The sequence below is a fragment of the Aquarana catesbeiana genome, linkage group LG05 (genome assembly GCF_042186555.1).
Source record: "Aquarana catesbeiana isolate 2022-GZ linkage group LG05, ASM4218655v1, whole genome shotgun sequence".
NCBI lineage: Eukaryota > Metazoa > Chordata > Amphibia > Anura > Ranidae > Aquarana > Aquarana catesbeiana.
In genome coordinates, this window is record NC_133328.1 from 219877357 (window position 1) to 219894214 (window position 16858).

General features: G+C 38.5%; 1 protein-coding gene across 1 annotated transcript in view; it reads left to right on the plus strand.

The window, feature by feature from the left end:
- The window catches only part of PDE1C (phosphodiesterase 1C), a 1091434-nt gene that overhangs the window by 877176 nt on the left and 197400 nt on the right, over positions 1 to 16858 (plus strand). The window contains 1 exon segment of the mRNA XM_073630562.1: positions 10363 to 10503. Within this exon segment, the coding sequence (XP_073486663.1) occupies positions 10363 to 10503 (141 nt within the window).

Sequence of the window (16858 nt, forward strand, 5' to 3'; positions counted from 1 at the left end):
TAACAACAAACCTACAGTCCCTGTCTTGTTTGCACCACCTGTATACTGCTGTTCAGAGTATATAGGGCCTGGGGGCCCCACACCTTTCCTTTTTTAATTTGGGTGCGGGGTTCCCCTTAATATCCATACAAGATCCAAAGAGCCTGGTAATGGACTGGGGGGTACCCATGCCATTTGTCTCACTGATTTTCATCCATATTGCCAGGACCCGACATTACATTAAAGCTGCAAGCAGTTTTAAATGACTTGTTTTCCTTTAAAAATGACATTTTGTGCAGGGACTGTTCTAAGCACGGGAAACACGTGCCACTTTACAGGCATACTATAGATACCCCCCAGGTATGATATTTAAAGGAATATTTCACTTTTTTTTTTTTTACTTTAAGCATCATTAAAATCACTGCTCCCCAAAAAACAGCCGTTTTTAAAAGTTTTTTTTGCATTGATACATGTCCCCTGGGGCAGGACCCGGGTCCCCAAACCCTTTTTAGGACAATACCATACAAATTAGCCTTTAAAATGAGCACTTTTGATTTCGAATGTTCGAGTCCCATAGACGTCAATGGGGTTTTAACGTTCGTGCAAATTTTCAGTCCGTTCGCAGGTTTTGGTGCGAACCGAACCGGGGGGTGTTCGGCTCATCCCTAGCAGTCTGTAGTGGAAACATTGATTAGGGTGATAGGATTGAGTTCTACTAGCCCCATGTAACATGTTCCCAGTTTTGTACTGTCTACAGTCTCTGACCCTAATTTCCTCTATTAGGTCTGCAGTTTCTGAAAGTCCTCTCAAGCAATGCATATATTAAACATTATGTGCGACCATTTGTCGACATCAAGGACTTCGTTTAAGACCCCCTTTAGCTCATAAGTTGGTAAACACTGCTCTAGAGGAACCCTAGGGTTTCACCAAACCCTGGTTGAGAAAGGCTCATCTTAAAACTTTCCTTGTACTTTTTCATCCTTGGCATGCACAATATAGCACTGTTGTCACCGCTCGCTTTTATGTGAGCCTTCTTTCTGTGACAACTCTTAACATCCAAATAATCAGAAGTCAGGGCATGTAGGGATAATGCACTAACAGAAGAAGAAGAACATCAGAGCGGAAGGTGAGTTCAGTGAAAGAAAGCTGAATGAAAAATTCCTATGTGAATATTGATGGGCAATAACACAAATTGTTTCAATGATGGGGTATACTGTATGGAAGATATTGGGTACTAATAGCAATACAGTGATATAGGCATGCTAACTGGACATGATTTTAGGAAAATTGAACATGAATAATGTGAGCATGGTAACTTAATGACATGGGTAGATTGTGAAATAATGTAAGTACATTTTTGGGGGCAGTACAGTACTTTACATGTGCATGTTATGTGATCAGGGCATAATCTTTTCTTTATGTTATCTGTATATTCCAAGTGGCACAACATTGATCTATTCACGTTTATGCTTTTTTGATATCTTAAGAAGTCTTTTGGATTTTATGTGTTACCGTAATGAACAACAATTAGACTGAAAGAAAGAAAGGCAACAGCCACTTGTAACTGGCATGTGTTTCCATGCACCCTGTTCTTAGAGAAAATAACTCTTAAATTAATTATATCTTTATTAAATTGAAACACTAGAATGACAATAGGGCTCGTTCACATGTGCATTTTCTTGCTTATGTCCTATGGCTTAAGGTTTTACCAATGCACAGCTTTGGTGTGAGCAGAAATAATGACATACTGCATGGTAACAGGGGCTATCAGCATACAGTCAAAAAGTAAATAAACTAAAAAAAGGATCTGAAAAAATTGCACTCATTGTATCCATTGTAGCATGGCTTAGCCCATCACGTAAAAAAAAATGCTGCTATGCTGTGATCAAGCCCTAACACTGTACATACATAAACATTAATAGCATACTTGGCACTTCTATGCATACCATCTTTAGCCAATGTTTAGCAAAAGATTGTCCAGGAGGTTTTGGAGCACTAAAATAAAACACATTGTTGTGCACTGCTAAACATAATATACTGTATATATATATATATATATATATATATATATATATATATATATATATATATATATAGCAAACAAGAAAATAACATGTGTTCCCTGAAACAAATAGCTGTTAAAAATCAATCATTCCAAAATAAAGTTAAAGATGTTTAAAAAAAAAAAAAGCTGTGTTGCTGGTAGTCAGATATTGTTTATTGGTGAAAATGTTAAACATGCATGCTCTTGTCTACGTTGACATTTCCAGCAACATAATCCATTTCTTGTTCAATCAGATCAACAAACTGAAACAGCAGTGTTTCCCTGTTTATTGACAGCAATCGTCCTCCCATTCAATTTCCAAGCATATGCATGCAAAATCAAGCAGGTAACATGAGCATGAATATTTGTGTATGCTATTGCATATCCAGACATGCACTTCTGTTGATGTACATTATGGATAGAAATCCTGCACTGCATGCATGCACTAAACTTGATACAACAGCTATGCATCTTCTACGTTTATCTCCCCTAACTTGGATAAATGCAGATTAGTTGCATATTTAGAGCCACCAAGCGCTAGTAGTAATGAGTTGCAAAGAAAATAGATATTTTACAGCTGCACACAGGTACAGCTTATCATTTGTGACCCTAGATTCATATATCTGCCCATCGTGAAAATGCTACAGGATTACTTGCCAGAATACAGCTATGCAGACAGCATAGCAAATGGTCAGGCAACAGTTACAAAAGATGATATTTAGGAGACACAAACCAAAATAAATGTTTTGTGGATTGATTGTGGGGATCCTCATGTGAATGTTTAATGTATTTTTGTCCAAATTCACAATTCTCTGCACAAGTTACCTAATTATAATCTGATTATCCTCCAAAAAAAAGGATTAATTATGTATGGAAAATGTAACCATCTTTTTAATTTACACAAAGATGTTTCTATCAGTGTGTAATAATGTTATAAATACCTTGACTCAGAAGTTATGATTGTTCACTTGTTCAATTGTGTGAATATTTACTTAAATGATTCAATCATGCTAAAAGCAAATTCCTGTTTATTTCTAAAACCAATCATGTACAGATGCTTTTCACCTGATTGGATAATTGAAGTGAAGATTCTCAACTTTAGTAAATCAGTTTCAGTGTATAACTTGTAATTTTATACAGTACATATGCGTAATGATATCCTTATCAGAGACCTAGAAGATATTTGTTCATTACTTATGGGACAGCAGGCAGGAATCCTTAATAACTAATTACTATAATCTTATAATAATAAACTCAGACAAGTGTTGGATAAATACGGCCGTGGCTGCTTTATTATTGGTTTAAAGACAAAGTTATATTTAATATAATAACTAAACTCAAATAAACTCAAAACAACCTAGCCACTACGGCTCAGGCTGCATTAAAATTATCAGAAACCAACATTATCCACATCATATATCAATACCAATAACTTCAGAAACAGATTAGTCCCCCTTTGTATATAATTTATTTTTTTAGTCTTTTTTTTTTTTTTACAAAGGTGACACCACCACATAATTACAGCCGCGACAGAAAATAAAAAATTGGGAGGGGGGGAGAGGGGAACACCACAGCTCCTGTCTTCTGAGGCGAATGACCCTGACTGGACGGAACCCCATTTATATAGCCCTATTCTTACTGGATCCGACCGGATTTATCCAGCTTTCATCCCTAGTACTTCAAAAAGCCTGGAAGGGTCACATGTACTACTCCCCCAGGCCATGTGAGCACCAGGTGTCCACCTGGGAGCCTCTGCTGGCTCCCAAAGGGGGAGACTTGAAACTGCCCCATCCTGCCGCTCTCCCATGAGGAAAAAGGGGTTATTGAAACCTTTTACCCCTTTTTCCTATCATGGGACAGCAGGCAGGAATCCTTAATAACTAATTATTATAATCTTATAATAATAAGCTCAGACAAGTGTTGGATAAATACGGCCACGGCTGCTTTATTATTGGTTTAAAGACAAAGTTATATTTAATATAATAACACCAACTCAAATAAAATCAAAACAACCTAGCCACTACGGCTCAGGCTGCATTAAAATTATCAGAAACCAACATTATCCAAAAGACAGGTGGATTCAAAACCACCTGTCACCAACACCCCACACCGCGGCCATTTCAACACAAGTACTTAAATTTGTATTAAAAATATCCAAACCTATGTCAGAGAGATGAATTCCATCCTCTCTATATAGACCTGTGATATTGCCCTCTAATTCCATATGCCTAAATGAAATTATACCCAAATCCTGTAAAATTTTCACTACTGCCCTGTTCACTCTTTTTCTGATCTTTTCCCCATGTCGCATAGCAGGTGGAGAAAGCCATCTCAACCTTTGCACAATTTCTGAAAAAACAATAACAGTGTGAGGAAAAGACAATTGAATCCTATGTAAGTCATCTCTAATACCGAAAATGATGTCTAAAGTTTTTTGCTTTCCTATATCATTCCCCCCCCAGATGAATAATTAACACATCTGGAGGTGGAAAACGCTGAATAAGTCTACCTATTAGAGGCATTAAATTCTCCCAAACCATACCTCTTTTACCATACCAAAAAATGCTATACTGAAAAGGATCCAAACCTAAATTATTAGTATACACTCTATTCTTAGCTCTCCGATGTGCCCAAAAAACATATGAATGTCCAACAATCCATATTATCCGGCATTTACCTGAAATGAATCAAAAAGATTGATTAGGACGAATATATAAAAGGTAACTATTAGATTTCCATCTACCAACTTTCTTTATTAATTCAGAATCTAATCCCAACCTAGCTGCCTCTGTAGCTGCTCCAATTCTAAAAGAGTGTGAAGTAAGATGTGAATTTTGTAAATGTAATCATTCTAAGCATCGTTTAAACACCCAATTGAATTGATATCTTGTTAACGGAGAACCAGACTCATGTATGAAAAAATTATCATACATGAAAGGTCTAACAGAACAGTATGTTTTCATTAACCGAACAGGGCAAACAGGAGAGCTACTACACGCATATAAAGTAATTCAAATACCTTTACCTAGTTGGTCGGTTTTAGATCTTCTAATAAAAATTCTTAACAGTGAGTCAGAAATAATAATGTCATTGACTTGAATAAAAAATAATTCTGACACTCTAAACGCACCAAAAAACGAAATAGAAAAAACTGCTTTAAATAATATTGCCTCAAAGACGGAAAAACAAACTTGTTCCGTGATTGAACAAAGGTCGCCTAAGACAACGGGAGTAATAGGTTTACGCTGATCCCAAGTAAAATTCTTTTTCTTATAACCCTTCAGTGCTTGACGTACTGAGAAATATTGCAAGCAAGAAGGTAAATTCTTAAGCTTAAGAAAAAATGAAACTCCCGAAAGGGTCCTTTGCACATAGGACCATGAATAACCCTTTTCAAATAAACCATTCAAAAATATCAGTACTAAACTTTCCGAAAAAGAACCAGCAGGTTCTCGGATTGAATTTAAAAAAGAAAGCCAAAGCAGCCAGGCCGATTGATATCCAGCCAGTGTCGAAGGAGCAATTTAATTTTTTATATACTCCGATATGGGTCTCAAACCAGATCCCATAATATGGGAGGACACCGTATTCCTACTCTGTCTGCATCTGGAAGCAGCTGAAAAAATCGATCCATCTGAAAGCAAGATAAGGAGTCCGCCATGTCATTGTCCTTACCTGACACATGAATTGCTTTCAACCAAATGTTCAAATGTAGACATTTGAAAATCGAGTAACGCAACAGGACAATGATCGGTGGAGATTTAGATGTTAGACAATTAATCGCATACATTACTCCTCTATTATCAGTCCTAATTAAAATACGCTTATTTTTAAAATAGTGACCCCAAATTTCCAGCGCTACAATTATCGGGAACAACTCTAAAAGGACTATATTTTTTAAAAGACCCTTCTGTTGCCATTTTGGACTACAACGATCTGCGCACCAATGAGCTTGCCAAATTGCAGCAAAACCACAAGATCCAGCAGCATCAGTGAACAGAAAAAAGTCTTTATCCAAAATAAACTCCTCTTGCCATACAGATTTCCCATTAAAATGTGTAAGGAATTGTAACCAAACTAATAAATCCTCTCTCATATCATGAGTTATCCTGATATGAGAAAAGGGTGATTTTAACCCTGATATAGACACATATAATTTTCTAGAAAAAACTTTGCCGATTGGCATAATTCTAGAAGCAAATGCTAACAAGCCTAATAGCGACTGCATTTCTTTTAAACATACTTTTTTCTTTCTTATTATAATCAGTAATAAAGCCGAAAGTTTATTTATTTTCTCTTCCGGCAGCCTAAATTCCATCAATTCAATGGTAATACCTAAAAATTCAAGACAAGTTGAAGGCCAGGCCGTTTTTTCTTGTGCAAGTGGAATACCAAAATCGCTACAGATCCTGAAAAACGTATCTAATAAAAACGCACAATCCAAAGAATTAGCTAAACCTAAAAATAAAAAATCATCTAAATAGTGAAGTAAAATTTGAGAATCAGACTGTACACTAACAACCCACTCTAAAAAAGATGAAAAAGACTCAAAATAAAAACAGGACAATGAACAACCCATTGGTAAACATTTGTCAAAATAAAATTGTTTATCAAAGAAAAAACCTAAGGAATTAAAGAATTCTGGGTTAATGGGAAGAAGGCGAAATGCCGATTTAATATCAGCCTTCGCCATGAGGGCCCCCTTACCTAAATATCTCAGTTTTGACAAAGCGTCTTTAAACGAGGCATAGGTAACTGACGACATATTAGTATCAATCTGATCATAAAGAGAATGGACTGTAGGGAATGACAAATGATGTATTAATCTAAAAGAATTTTTTTTCTTTTTTCGGTACAATACCTAAAGGGGAAATTCTGAAATTCTCAAAAGGACCTGCAATCCTACCTTCTGAAATTTCTTTAAAAATCTTTGCATAGACTACATCAGAAAATTGATCTACAGATTTAAGATTATTAACTAGGGTACACCCTATACCTGAAAAATTCGGTAACCAGAATCCAGCACTAAAACCTTCAATTAACAGCTGAGCCGTCAACTTGTCTGGAAACATTCTGAGCCAAGGGAGCATATCTGGCAACTTCACTGGTGTAGTTGCCTTTTTGAACCATCCCTGATTGCTGGTTATTTGCTAACATCTTTTTGAAACATTTTGAAATTGGATGTGTTCCTGTGCAAAAAGCACACTCATGTCGATATTTGCACGAGTTTGGCCATTTGCACTGACCATCGTTGAAGTTGAAGCAGATGCCTTTTCTATAATTGGAATTGTTTGTTGTCTGAGAACTTTGGATCTGCTTAACAAAACTTGGTCTTTGGGGAAGAAAAAGATTGAGCCAAAGGCCCACGTCCTTCACTCCCCAATTCAATGTTGGATGTACCGACAATTTTTGTCGGAACGCCTCGTCATAATTAAACCATGCAGTACCACCAAAGTCTCTAAAACAATGTCCAAATGCTGAAAAAGGCCAACGCCTTTTTCCGGAAATTTCTCACACATAATTCCCGAAAAAATGCAGAAAGCCTGTAACCAATTATTAAATGACCTTGCTACTGGTCTCCTTCTATCATCCTCCTCTTTCTTTTCTTTATTAATACATTCTTTGGCAGAAGGGAGTAAAGATAATATATCTAAAAATTCTCCTCTCCAAATTTTATCTTTTACTGTAATAGACAAATGATAACCTAACGGAGAAATTTTACAAGCCATGGGTTCTTTTAAGCACGTTTCAGGTAAATTCTGAGATTTAGCTAATTGATAGAAAGCATTAGAATCTGAGGACTGCTCATTAGCTAAAAAAACACTAGATGGCGCCCAAACTCCCATAAGAGAATTTTCCTGTGTTGGAGGAGCTCGAGCCTGACCAGTAGCTACAGAAATATCTTTAGCCAATTTAGCCAATAGCTCAGCTATATTTACTAAACTAGGAACAGTATTTAACTCACCCTTCCCTTGTATCTGTGTGTGCTGACCATCCTGAGAAATCATTAAGCCTTCTTCCTCAAATTCTCTGTGTGCTTGACTAATGTTAGAAGGATTGCCAGTCAAATCAAAAGAATCTCTATTACTGACCTCAGGCTGCGCTATTTGTTGCCATAGCAATGAATCTTCCTGTGGAGGAATGAATGTTTGCCTAGTTGAAGCCCCGCCCCTAGCTCCGCCTCTTGACACGCCGCTTGTCACTCCTCCGGCTGAACCTGCCGCCGAGCTTCTACTTACTCTGGCGTCAGATGACGCTCTAGCCGCGCCCCTGGCCACGCCTCTTGATGTGCCGCCTCCTCCCGAAGCCGCTCTCTCCATGCTGCTGGCCGCTGGTGGTGAAGGGGAGTGACGTCGGCGAGGGATGCGCCGCCTCTTCGCTCCGCTCCTTGATGCTGAAGGGTCACGAACCCTGTGACACGGAACTTCCTCTCTCTGTCCAGCGCCTTCTTCCTCTTGACGCGACGCCGGCTCATTGGAGATGGGTTCCGCCACCGACATCCGGACTTCGGCCGCCGAGCTCCCCGGACCTCCTATGGCCGTTGCGGCTCCCACCGGAGCCTCTTGACACGGAGCCCGAGGTAGGTCTAGGCATTGCCGGATCCAATCTTCGCCTCCTTCTTCTCCAGCCCTCTCGATCAGCCGCCGCATCAGGCTCATCTTCTGGCCTCAGAAGACTCTGTTTGCTCAATGGAGAAAACTCCTAGAACACCACAGCTCCTGTCTTCTGAGGCGAATGACCCTGACTGGACGGAACCCCGTTTATATAGCCCTATTCTTACTGGATCCGACCGGATTTATCCAGCTTTCATCCCTAGTACTTCAAAAAGCCTGGGAGTCACATGTACTACTCCCCCAGGCCATGTGAGCACCAGGTGTCCACCTGGGAGCCTCAGCTGGCTCCCAAAGGGGGAGACTTGAAACTGCCCCATCCTGCCGCTCTCCCATGAGGAAAAAGGGGTTATTGAAACCTTTTACCCCTTTTTCCTATCATTCTGGCTCTATATTCTGATTTGTTGATACTTTTATCTGTCAGTCTAACATACAGGTAGGGGAGATTGATAACGTTTTAACAGCACTGTTTTTTGGTGGTAGCTCCCTTTAGAAGTACCCGCACCTAATTAAGGCAAGCAATTGGCATTTTCGATAGTATTACAGTCACAAGAGCCGAATTCAGGTAGTTCTAACGTTCACCACTTTAAGAACCTGTCAATATGGTAGCAACAGATTCTTAAATTGCTGCCAGTCCGCAGCTTAGTAAACTTGTAGTAATAAAACCAGCTCTGAGTTGGCATACAGCGATATGCCAGTGGGGGGTAGGTCTGTGCTGAAAAGCTGTCATGAATGTGACAGCTTCCCACAGATTACCTTATCCCCAGACTAGTCTCTCAGTTGCCCATCGGGCTCAGCCCACCTGTAATATAAAACTTCTTAATCATGCACCTGGGCACTGTGGACAGAGAGGGAGGGAGTGTACGGAGGAAGGAATGTCCAGTATGGGCTCTCCAAACTCAATATCAGGCTCTGATATATTCATGTACCTGTCTGTTACACTTTGGTGCAGGGCTCAACAGAATCCTAAAGGGTGTCTACAACACCCTTTACAAATTCCTTCAAGGGTCTTCCTGAATAAAAAAAAAATAAACACTTGGCAGTCTCTAATGACATGTAATGCTTTGGGTGGAACGAGACCATAGAGTCTATGCTGTCTAAACTTAAGGTAATACGATGGAGCTTACAAGCAGAAAGGTTTCATTCATGGTGAGGAAAAACAGTATTTATTTGTATACAATAATAATGTTATTCAGTAATTCTGGCATGTGTCCTATTGATTTCTGCAAATTGTTAATTTTATGTTAGGACTACTCTGTTTGTCATGTTTTCATAATTTCAATTATTTCATAGACTGACCAAAAATAACATTTTACATGACTCTTCGATGTGTATTCTCTTTGCTTATGTTCTTCTAGCACCTGGACACAAACAAATGAGCATGTCTTTATACTTTTCTCTGGATGTTTGTTCCCCTAAAAATTATTTAGTTATGCTACCTGAAGCATAAATTATCTATCTGCTGCTTTCTTGTAAGCACGTCAACAGTGACAGGGTGTGATTGTGAAACAAAAGAGATGTGTAATTCAACAAGATATGGTAATGTTTTCGATCTCCTCTTTCATGTACCATATGTCATACATTTTAGCGTCATTGTCTCTTTCTTAGAGCATATCCTAATTTATTGTCTGAAGTTTAAATGTTCTCATTGCTGTATTGTTGGTCATTTTATTTTTCTGATGGTGTTGCATGTGTAAAACAAGATAATCATAGTTGTTTCTGTTTTAGATACCTATCTCTGCACTCGTATCATTTGTGGAGGCGCTGGAAGTTGGCTACACCAAACATAAAAATCCATATCACAATTTGATTCATGCAGCAGATGTTACACAAACTGTTCATTACTTTCTCTTTAAGTCAGGTTTAGCGGTAAGTACAATTTTTTTTCATTTAGCCTTTTGGATTGTGGCATCTGAAACAGGATAACCTCACACAATGGCCCGACAGTTAAGGTATCTCAGGGTCAACGCTTAAAAGAAGAAGAAACTTACCCCTTGAAGGATAATTGTAATTAATATAAAAAAATACATTTTTTTAGTGTACTTCAAGATGTAATTTAAAGTGTACGTTCACATTTACTAAAAAACACACAAAGCTGTCCCCCTCTACTGTATATATATATATATATATATATATATATAATATTCTGTTATGTCACAGTATAGTGTTAAACCTACCTTCAAGCCAGGACTCCTTTTTATTTAAGAAAATGTGGGCCTAAACAGCATTAAAAAGAAGCCATTTTAAATCTGTGGTCAACTACTATCTAAAATGTGAAGATGCCTTTTTGCTGCCAGGTTTGTACATCATACAGATCTAACAGATGGCGGTGGGGGGGCTTCACACACGTTTTCAGGGGCTACAGCCACTGGGGTTGTGTGTATAACTGACAAGCAGACTCCTGCCTGTCAGATGGAAGCATTCGGGTGGCTGCACTGCCGCTCAATTGCTTCCACACCCCCCTCAGTAATGACACCCCCGCCATGTATCCCAGGCTCCGCTTGCCCATCTACAGGACCTGGACCGACATAGTGGGCGCTGCTGGGTAGAGGGGAGGGAGCAGAGTGGACACACGTCCACTTTCCTTCCCTCCTTGTTGCTGACCTGGAAAGCAATGTCTTTGATTCTTCTAAAGTTAAGTAAAAAAATTTAAAAGTAAATTGTAAAAAATTTAAGTTACACCCCACCCCCCACATATACGCATGTATGAACGTAAGTGAATGAGTCAAGGGCACCTACGCATGAAAAGCAGATTGCAATACACATATTGCCATGCACGCCAGAGTGAGAGCAATATTTCTAGCACCAGACCTCCTCTGAAACACTAAACTGAAGTTAGTTGCCATTTTACAGACGCAATCATATTTAAGGTTTGACATGTTGAGTATCTATTTACTAGGTGCAATTTGTTTGTATGCCCTAAAATTAACTTTAGTTTATTTTGTACTGAAATTTTGCATTTTCTAGGCCTTTGCAGTAAAATCATGTGACATCATTTTTTTTAACTACCACTATTTTATTATCTAGGGTGTCCAGATAGCAATACAGAGAAAAGAAACCAAGTATTTCTACCAGGATTCAGGAAGTAGCTACTTCCGCAACAGAAAGTCAAGGTCAAAATTGGTTCTACTAAAATTACAAAATTTGAATTTTAGTAGAACCAATTTTGACCTTGACTTTCTGTAGAAATACTTGGTTTCTTTTCTCTGTATGCCTAGTTTCTATAGCTACAGCAACAGCACTACATTTAGGTATTAACAACTGTATGACCGTTGTGGGTTTTTGGTTCAGCGGGATTAGTTTTCTTTTTCTGTTTTTTGTTGTTTGTCCAGATAGCAAGCAATTGTGCCGCAAGTTTGAAAATGACTTGCTAAGCTATTGCTACACTTGCCAGGCTTCACAAGTGTGTTGCACAATTGCAGCAAGCCTGCATTGCATGACTCGAGATCAATTTTCTTTGGAAACATTCTGCAAGTCTGCTGCAAGTTCTGGTTCAGTTATGTTGTGCAATAGTCATCCCACCACAGGGGTCGCTGTGGCTGAATTTTCATGCTGTAGACTCACTACTGCAACTTTGCTCTTGCTAGAGACGTGCCATGCAAATTTGCTACAAATTGGAAAAGTGTCAGCCAGAACTTGTGCTTCAAGTGCTCTGCAAGTGTACAACTTGCCAGTGAAAATGTGCAGCAAGTTAACAGACTTACAATTTAACACTGCCACAAATTTGTGGTAAGTTTTCTTTGCTATCTGGGTGTCTGCTTTCAGAAAATATATAATGTTTAAGGGTTTTATGTAATTCTCAGGCCTAAAATAATTTTTTAAGCATGAGTCCAAACATGCAAAAATGGCTGTGCCAGAGATAGGGATAAAGGTAAGTTTTACATACTTGCCTTTGCTTCCCTATCAGTTTGTTCGGGCCACCGGGAGTAAAGAGAATTATAATAATTTATAATAATACAGTTAAAAAGGATAGTATCATTGGTGTAATTTAGTCTATATTTAAAAAATAAGTTTTCAAGAGCATTTGTATTTTAAAATAAAAGTGTTCTAAGTGTTAAGTAGGTTAAGCTTGAGTGGGTTGGTGCATGGTGGTCTGCAATTCATCAGTCATGGAATCCAGACAATTCTGTCGAACAGTAGGGCAAGTTTGGTGACCTACTTTTTTTGCAGTTAAGCAACATAGTCTGGTCACCAACCCCAGAGCACAGCAATTCTAGAAGAATCTAGAAAAAGGCAGAGCATGAAGCCCTACACTACAAGTATACCCACTGGGACACCGGAAGGTCTGTGGCAATGAATGCACTTTGGTGTTTGGCATCCTAGAGGATATTTTTTTTTCAACATTTGAGAGAAGCCAATCGTTAGATCAATTTCTCTCTAGCAGGAATTGCCATAGATGGACTGAAATTAAACCAGGTCTGCTGAACCAGATGAATTTTGATCCATTTAAGCACAGTTTAATCAGAAACAACAAACAAATGCAAGCTATGTACTGTAATTAGAAACAAAAGATGAGGCATATATACTGTACAGCATGGTGTAGCCAAGAACAAGACAGAGACAAGATTTATACTGTACAGGGGACTTTAAATAGTTCAGCAGTGTGAAGAATAGAACATATGGGTAGAGTTAATAGAATGATGATGCAATATGGTGTGTGTAAAATGTCAGCTCATTATACAAAGCAGCATGGTGAGTACATAACTTAAACAGTATATAGGGCAGAGTGGTATTGACTACTGGACACACGGCTCATTACATACAGAGGAGCTGTATGAAGTATGTACAGTTGTGCTTATAAGTTTACATACCCTGGCAGAATTTATGATTTCTTGGCCATTTTTCAGAGAATATGAATAATAACACAAAAACATTTATTTCACTCATGGTTAGTGTTTGGCTGAAGCTATTTATTATCAGTCAACTGTGTTTACTCTTTTGCAATCATAATCACAACAGAAATTACCCAAATTACCCTGATCAAAAGGACTCTCTGAAAACATGTGATGTGGCTGTTTCAAGATGCACAATAAGGAGGCACTTGAAGAAAGATGGGCTGCATGGTCGAGTCTCCAGAAGAAAGCCATTACTATGCAAATGCCACAAAGTATCCTGCTTACAATACGCCAAACAGCACAGAGACAAGCCTCAAACCTTTTGGCACAAAGTCATTTGAAATAATGAGACCAAAATTTAGCTTTTTGGCCACAACCATAAACACTACATTTGGAGAGGAGTCATCAAGGTCTATGATGAAAGGTACACCATTCCTACTGTGAAACACGGAGGTGGATCGCTGATGTTTTGGGGATGTGTGAGCTACAAAAGCACAGGAAATTTGGTCAAAATTGATGGCAAGATGAATGCAGTATGTTATCAAAAAATACTGGAGGAAAATTTGCATTCATCAGCCAGGAACCTTCGCATGGGACGTACTTGGACATTCCAACATGACAATGATTCAAAACACAAGTCGACCTGTCATTAGCTATAGCAGAATAAAGTGAAGGTTCTGGAGTGGCCATCTCAGTCTCCTGACCTCAATATCATTGAGGCATTCTGGGGATATCTCAAACGCGCAGTTCATGCAAGACAGCCCAAGAATTTACCGGAACTGGAGGCTTTTTGCCAAGAGGAATGGGCAGCTTTACCATCTGAGAAGATAAATAGCCTCATCCACAAATAGCACAAAAGACTTCAAGCTGTCATTGATGTTAAAGGGGCCAATACATGGTATTAAGAACTGGGGTAAATAAACTTTTGATCAGGGTCATTTGGGTAGTTTCTGTTGTTATTATGATTTATTATGAACAGATCACAGGTGAGGATGGTTACCTTTAATAGCCATTCAATCCCCTTTGTGTCAACTTGTGTGCATGTTATCAGGCCAAAATCACCAGGGTATGTAAACTTTTGATCAGGGTCATTTGGCTAATTTCTGTTGTGATTACAACACTACTCTCATACATTGTTTACTAACACTGTCCTGCAATGTGCGCTGTGCTGCAGATAAGACAGACATGAAGTCACAGCATAAACCAATATTTATGCAGGGGTAGAATAAAATATTCATGATTGGGGGAGTGGGGATAGTAGCAACTTCAGCAACAGATTGATGAAGATAGAGAAACAGGAAAAAGAGTTAGAAACCCTTCAGTCAAATAAGAGAACAATTCAGCTATGGGAAGCTTCAAATTCCTTTGTTGACAAAGGGGCATACCCCGAAACATGTTATCCTGGCAACCGGAATGATTCTTTGGTGTGTCCTAGTGTCCACCACCACAGACTTCCTGGTTCTGGCCACATCCATTCCAGTGACATGGATCCGCCTGCCTCCTTGCTGTGGCCAGCAAGAATGTTCCAACATGGATCCCATGGTGGTTATCGGTAACCCGGCTCCCAAGCATATCCTGCATGCCTGTGGTATGGGGTTGGTCATCATCTGGTAACCACCGTTTATCTGTTTTTTAATCGTGTGTGGAGTAAACCAAGATTGTCTAATGGATACACTGGGCTTCTAATATCACTGCCAGTCAGCCCTTTGAGGTCTTATCATATTGTGCATATATGACACCCACATGTAATTTCAGGAGTGCCTTGTCAGTGTTATGTTCTCATGTACACCATGCCCTCTGCCTGCCATGCAATATGAATGCCTTAGAGCCCACTAATGGCGTTCTAAAGCAATTTAAAGCGGCAATAGAGCTTGTTAAGATTGGTGGCAGAATGGGTTACCTGAGAGATAGTTGCGATCTCTGCCAAATGCCCATAAATGACAGGTGAGTGAAGTGTACTGGATCATTTTATCATCCTTGTTGATTGAGTCAATAGGCTTTAGAGCTAGCAAGATAAGAACATAACGATGAGTCATATCAGCAAACCAGACGCATTGTCCTACCTATTTATATTCACTAGCGTGGCTTACATTTGTTTTCCAGCAACTTGATACAATACTAAAAATGATACATTCCTAAGCAGACATTTCTCTCGATTCCCTTTTAGAACTATATAAATTCCCTCCAACTTTTTAAATTAAGATGTAATCAATTATCAATTTAACACCATGCTGCTCTAAGAACTTACAGTAGAGAGTTGGCATATTAAAGCCTACAAATGAAAAATAAAATGACTTTAATGAGAATCTCGAGCCTGTTTAACTGACTACAAAATAAACAGATGGTGTGTGCAGTTGCTTTGACAAGTCTCAGTAACACTAACTTTGGCTCCAACTTCTTTACTGCCTAAAAAATGCTTCAATTTTAAAGTAGACTCTGTGAACTCTGAATAAAATAACAATACCGCTTACGAAACCTTTTTTAAAAAAAATAAGTACATATGTATTTATGTTGTATTTGGGGGAATGCTTTGTGTTAGTGCAGTATACAATATTTTCAATATAGTGTATTATGTACCTGAAAAAAACGGAGGATGGCATAGCAATAAATCCTTACAAAACCATACTGCATAATAGCTGCACAAGCAGTAATTTCAGTTTCAAAATATGAAAAATACAAATTAATAGTTTATGCTTTTTAGGTTGCTGTAAATAAAACAAACTGGTGTACCTTTTTACCTAAACACAAGCTAAATACCATGGAAATCATTGAGCTTTTCTACTATAACAAGGGAAATCTAAACATTCAAATATCAGTTATATGTATGCCAGGGTAGATGTGCGTTGAAGGATTGTTTCAGAATCATTTTGATTGGAAATGACATGTTATCATTGCTCAGTGTTAGTAAATACCCTCACTAGACTTTCCTGCTGAACATGGGAGCTTATTAATCATTGCATGTTGACTACATAATAAAAAGTGAAGCTCAACAGCTCTAAATCTCAGGTAATGGCACTGTCCCTTACAAGAGTAAATTACTGCTTTTATTACTTTTTATGAAAAAATACAAAACATTGGTGATCTTTAGAATCTTGTGCAGGAGTAAATGTGAGATTTATGAGTCAGCAGCAGCTTATAGTACCTTTTGTATTTGATACACTAGTAAAATTTGGAAGGTTTTTTTTTATAAAAGGGCTTGTATCACATAACTTACATTGCGATACTTGCTTACTGTATAAAGAAGTGGGCGAACACAAAAAAAATCTGAGTTAGACTTCATAATGGGCAGTGTATCCTCTGAAAAATGGCTCTAGACAATAACAGTCTCAGTTCTTGTATATCCCCTGAAACCTACAGGAAGCATACATGGTGACTGCAGGAAGAAGTGG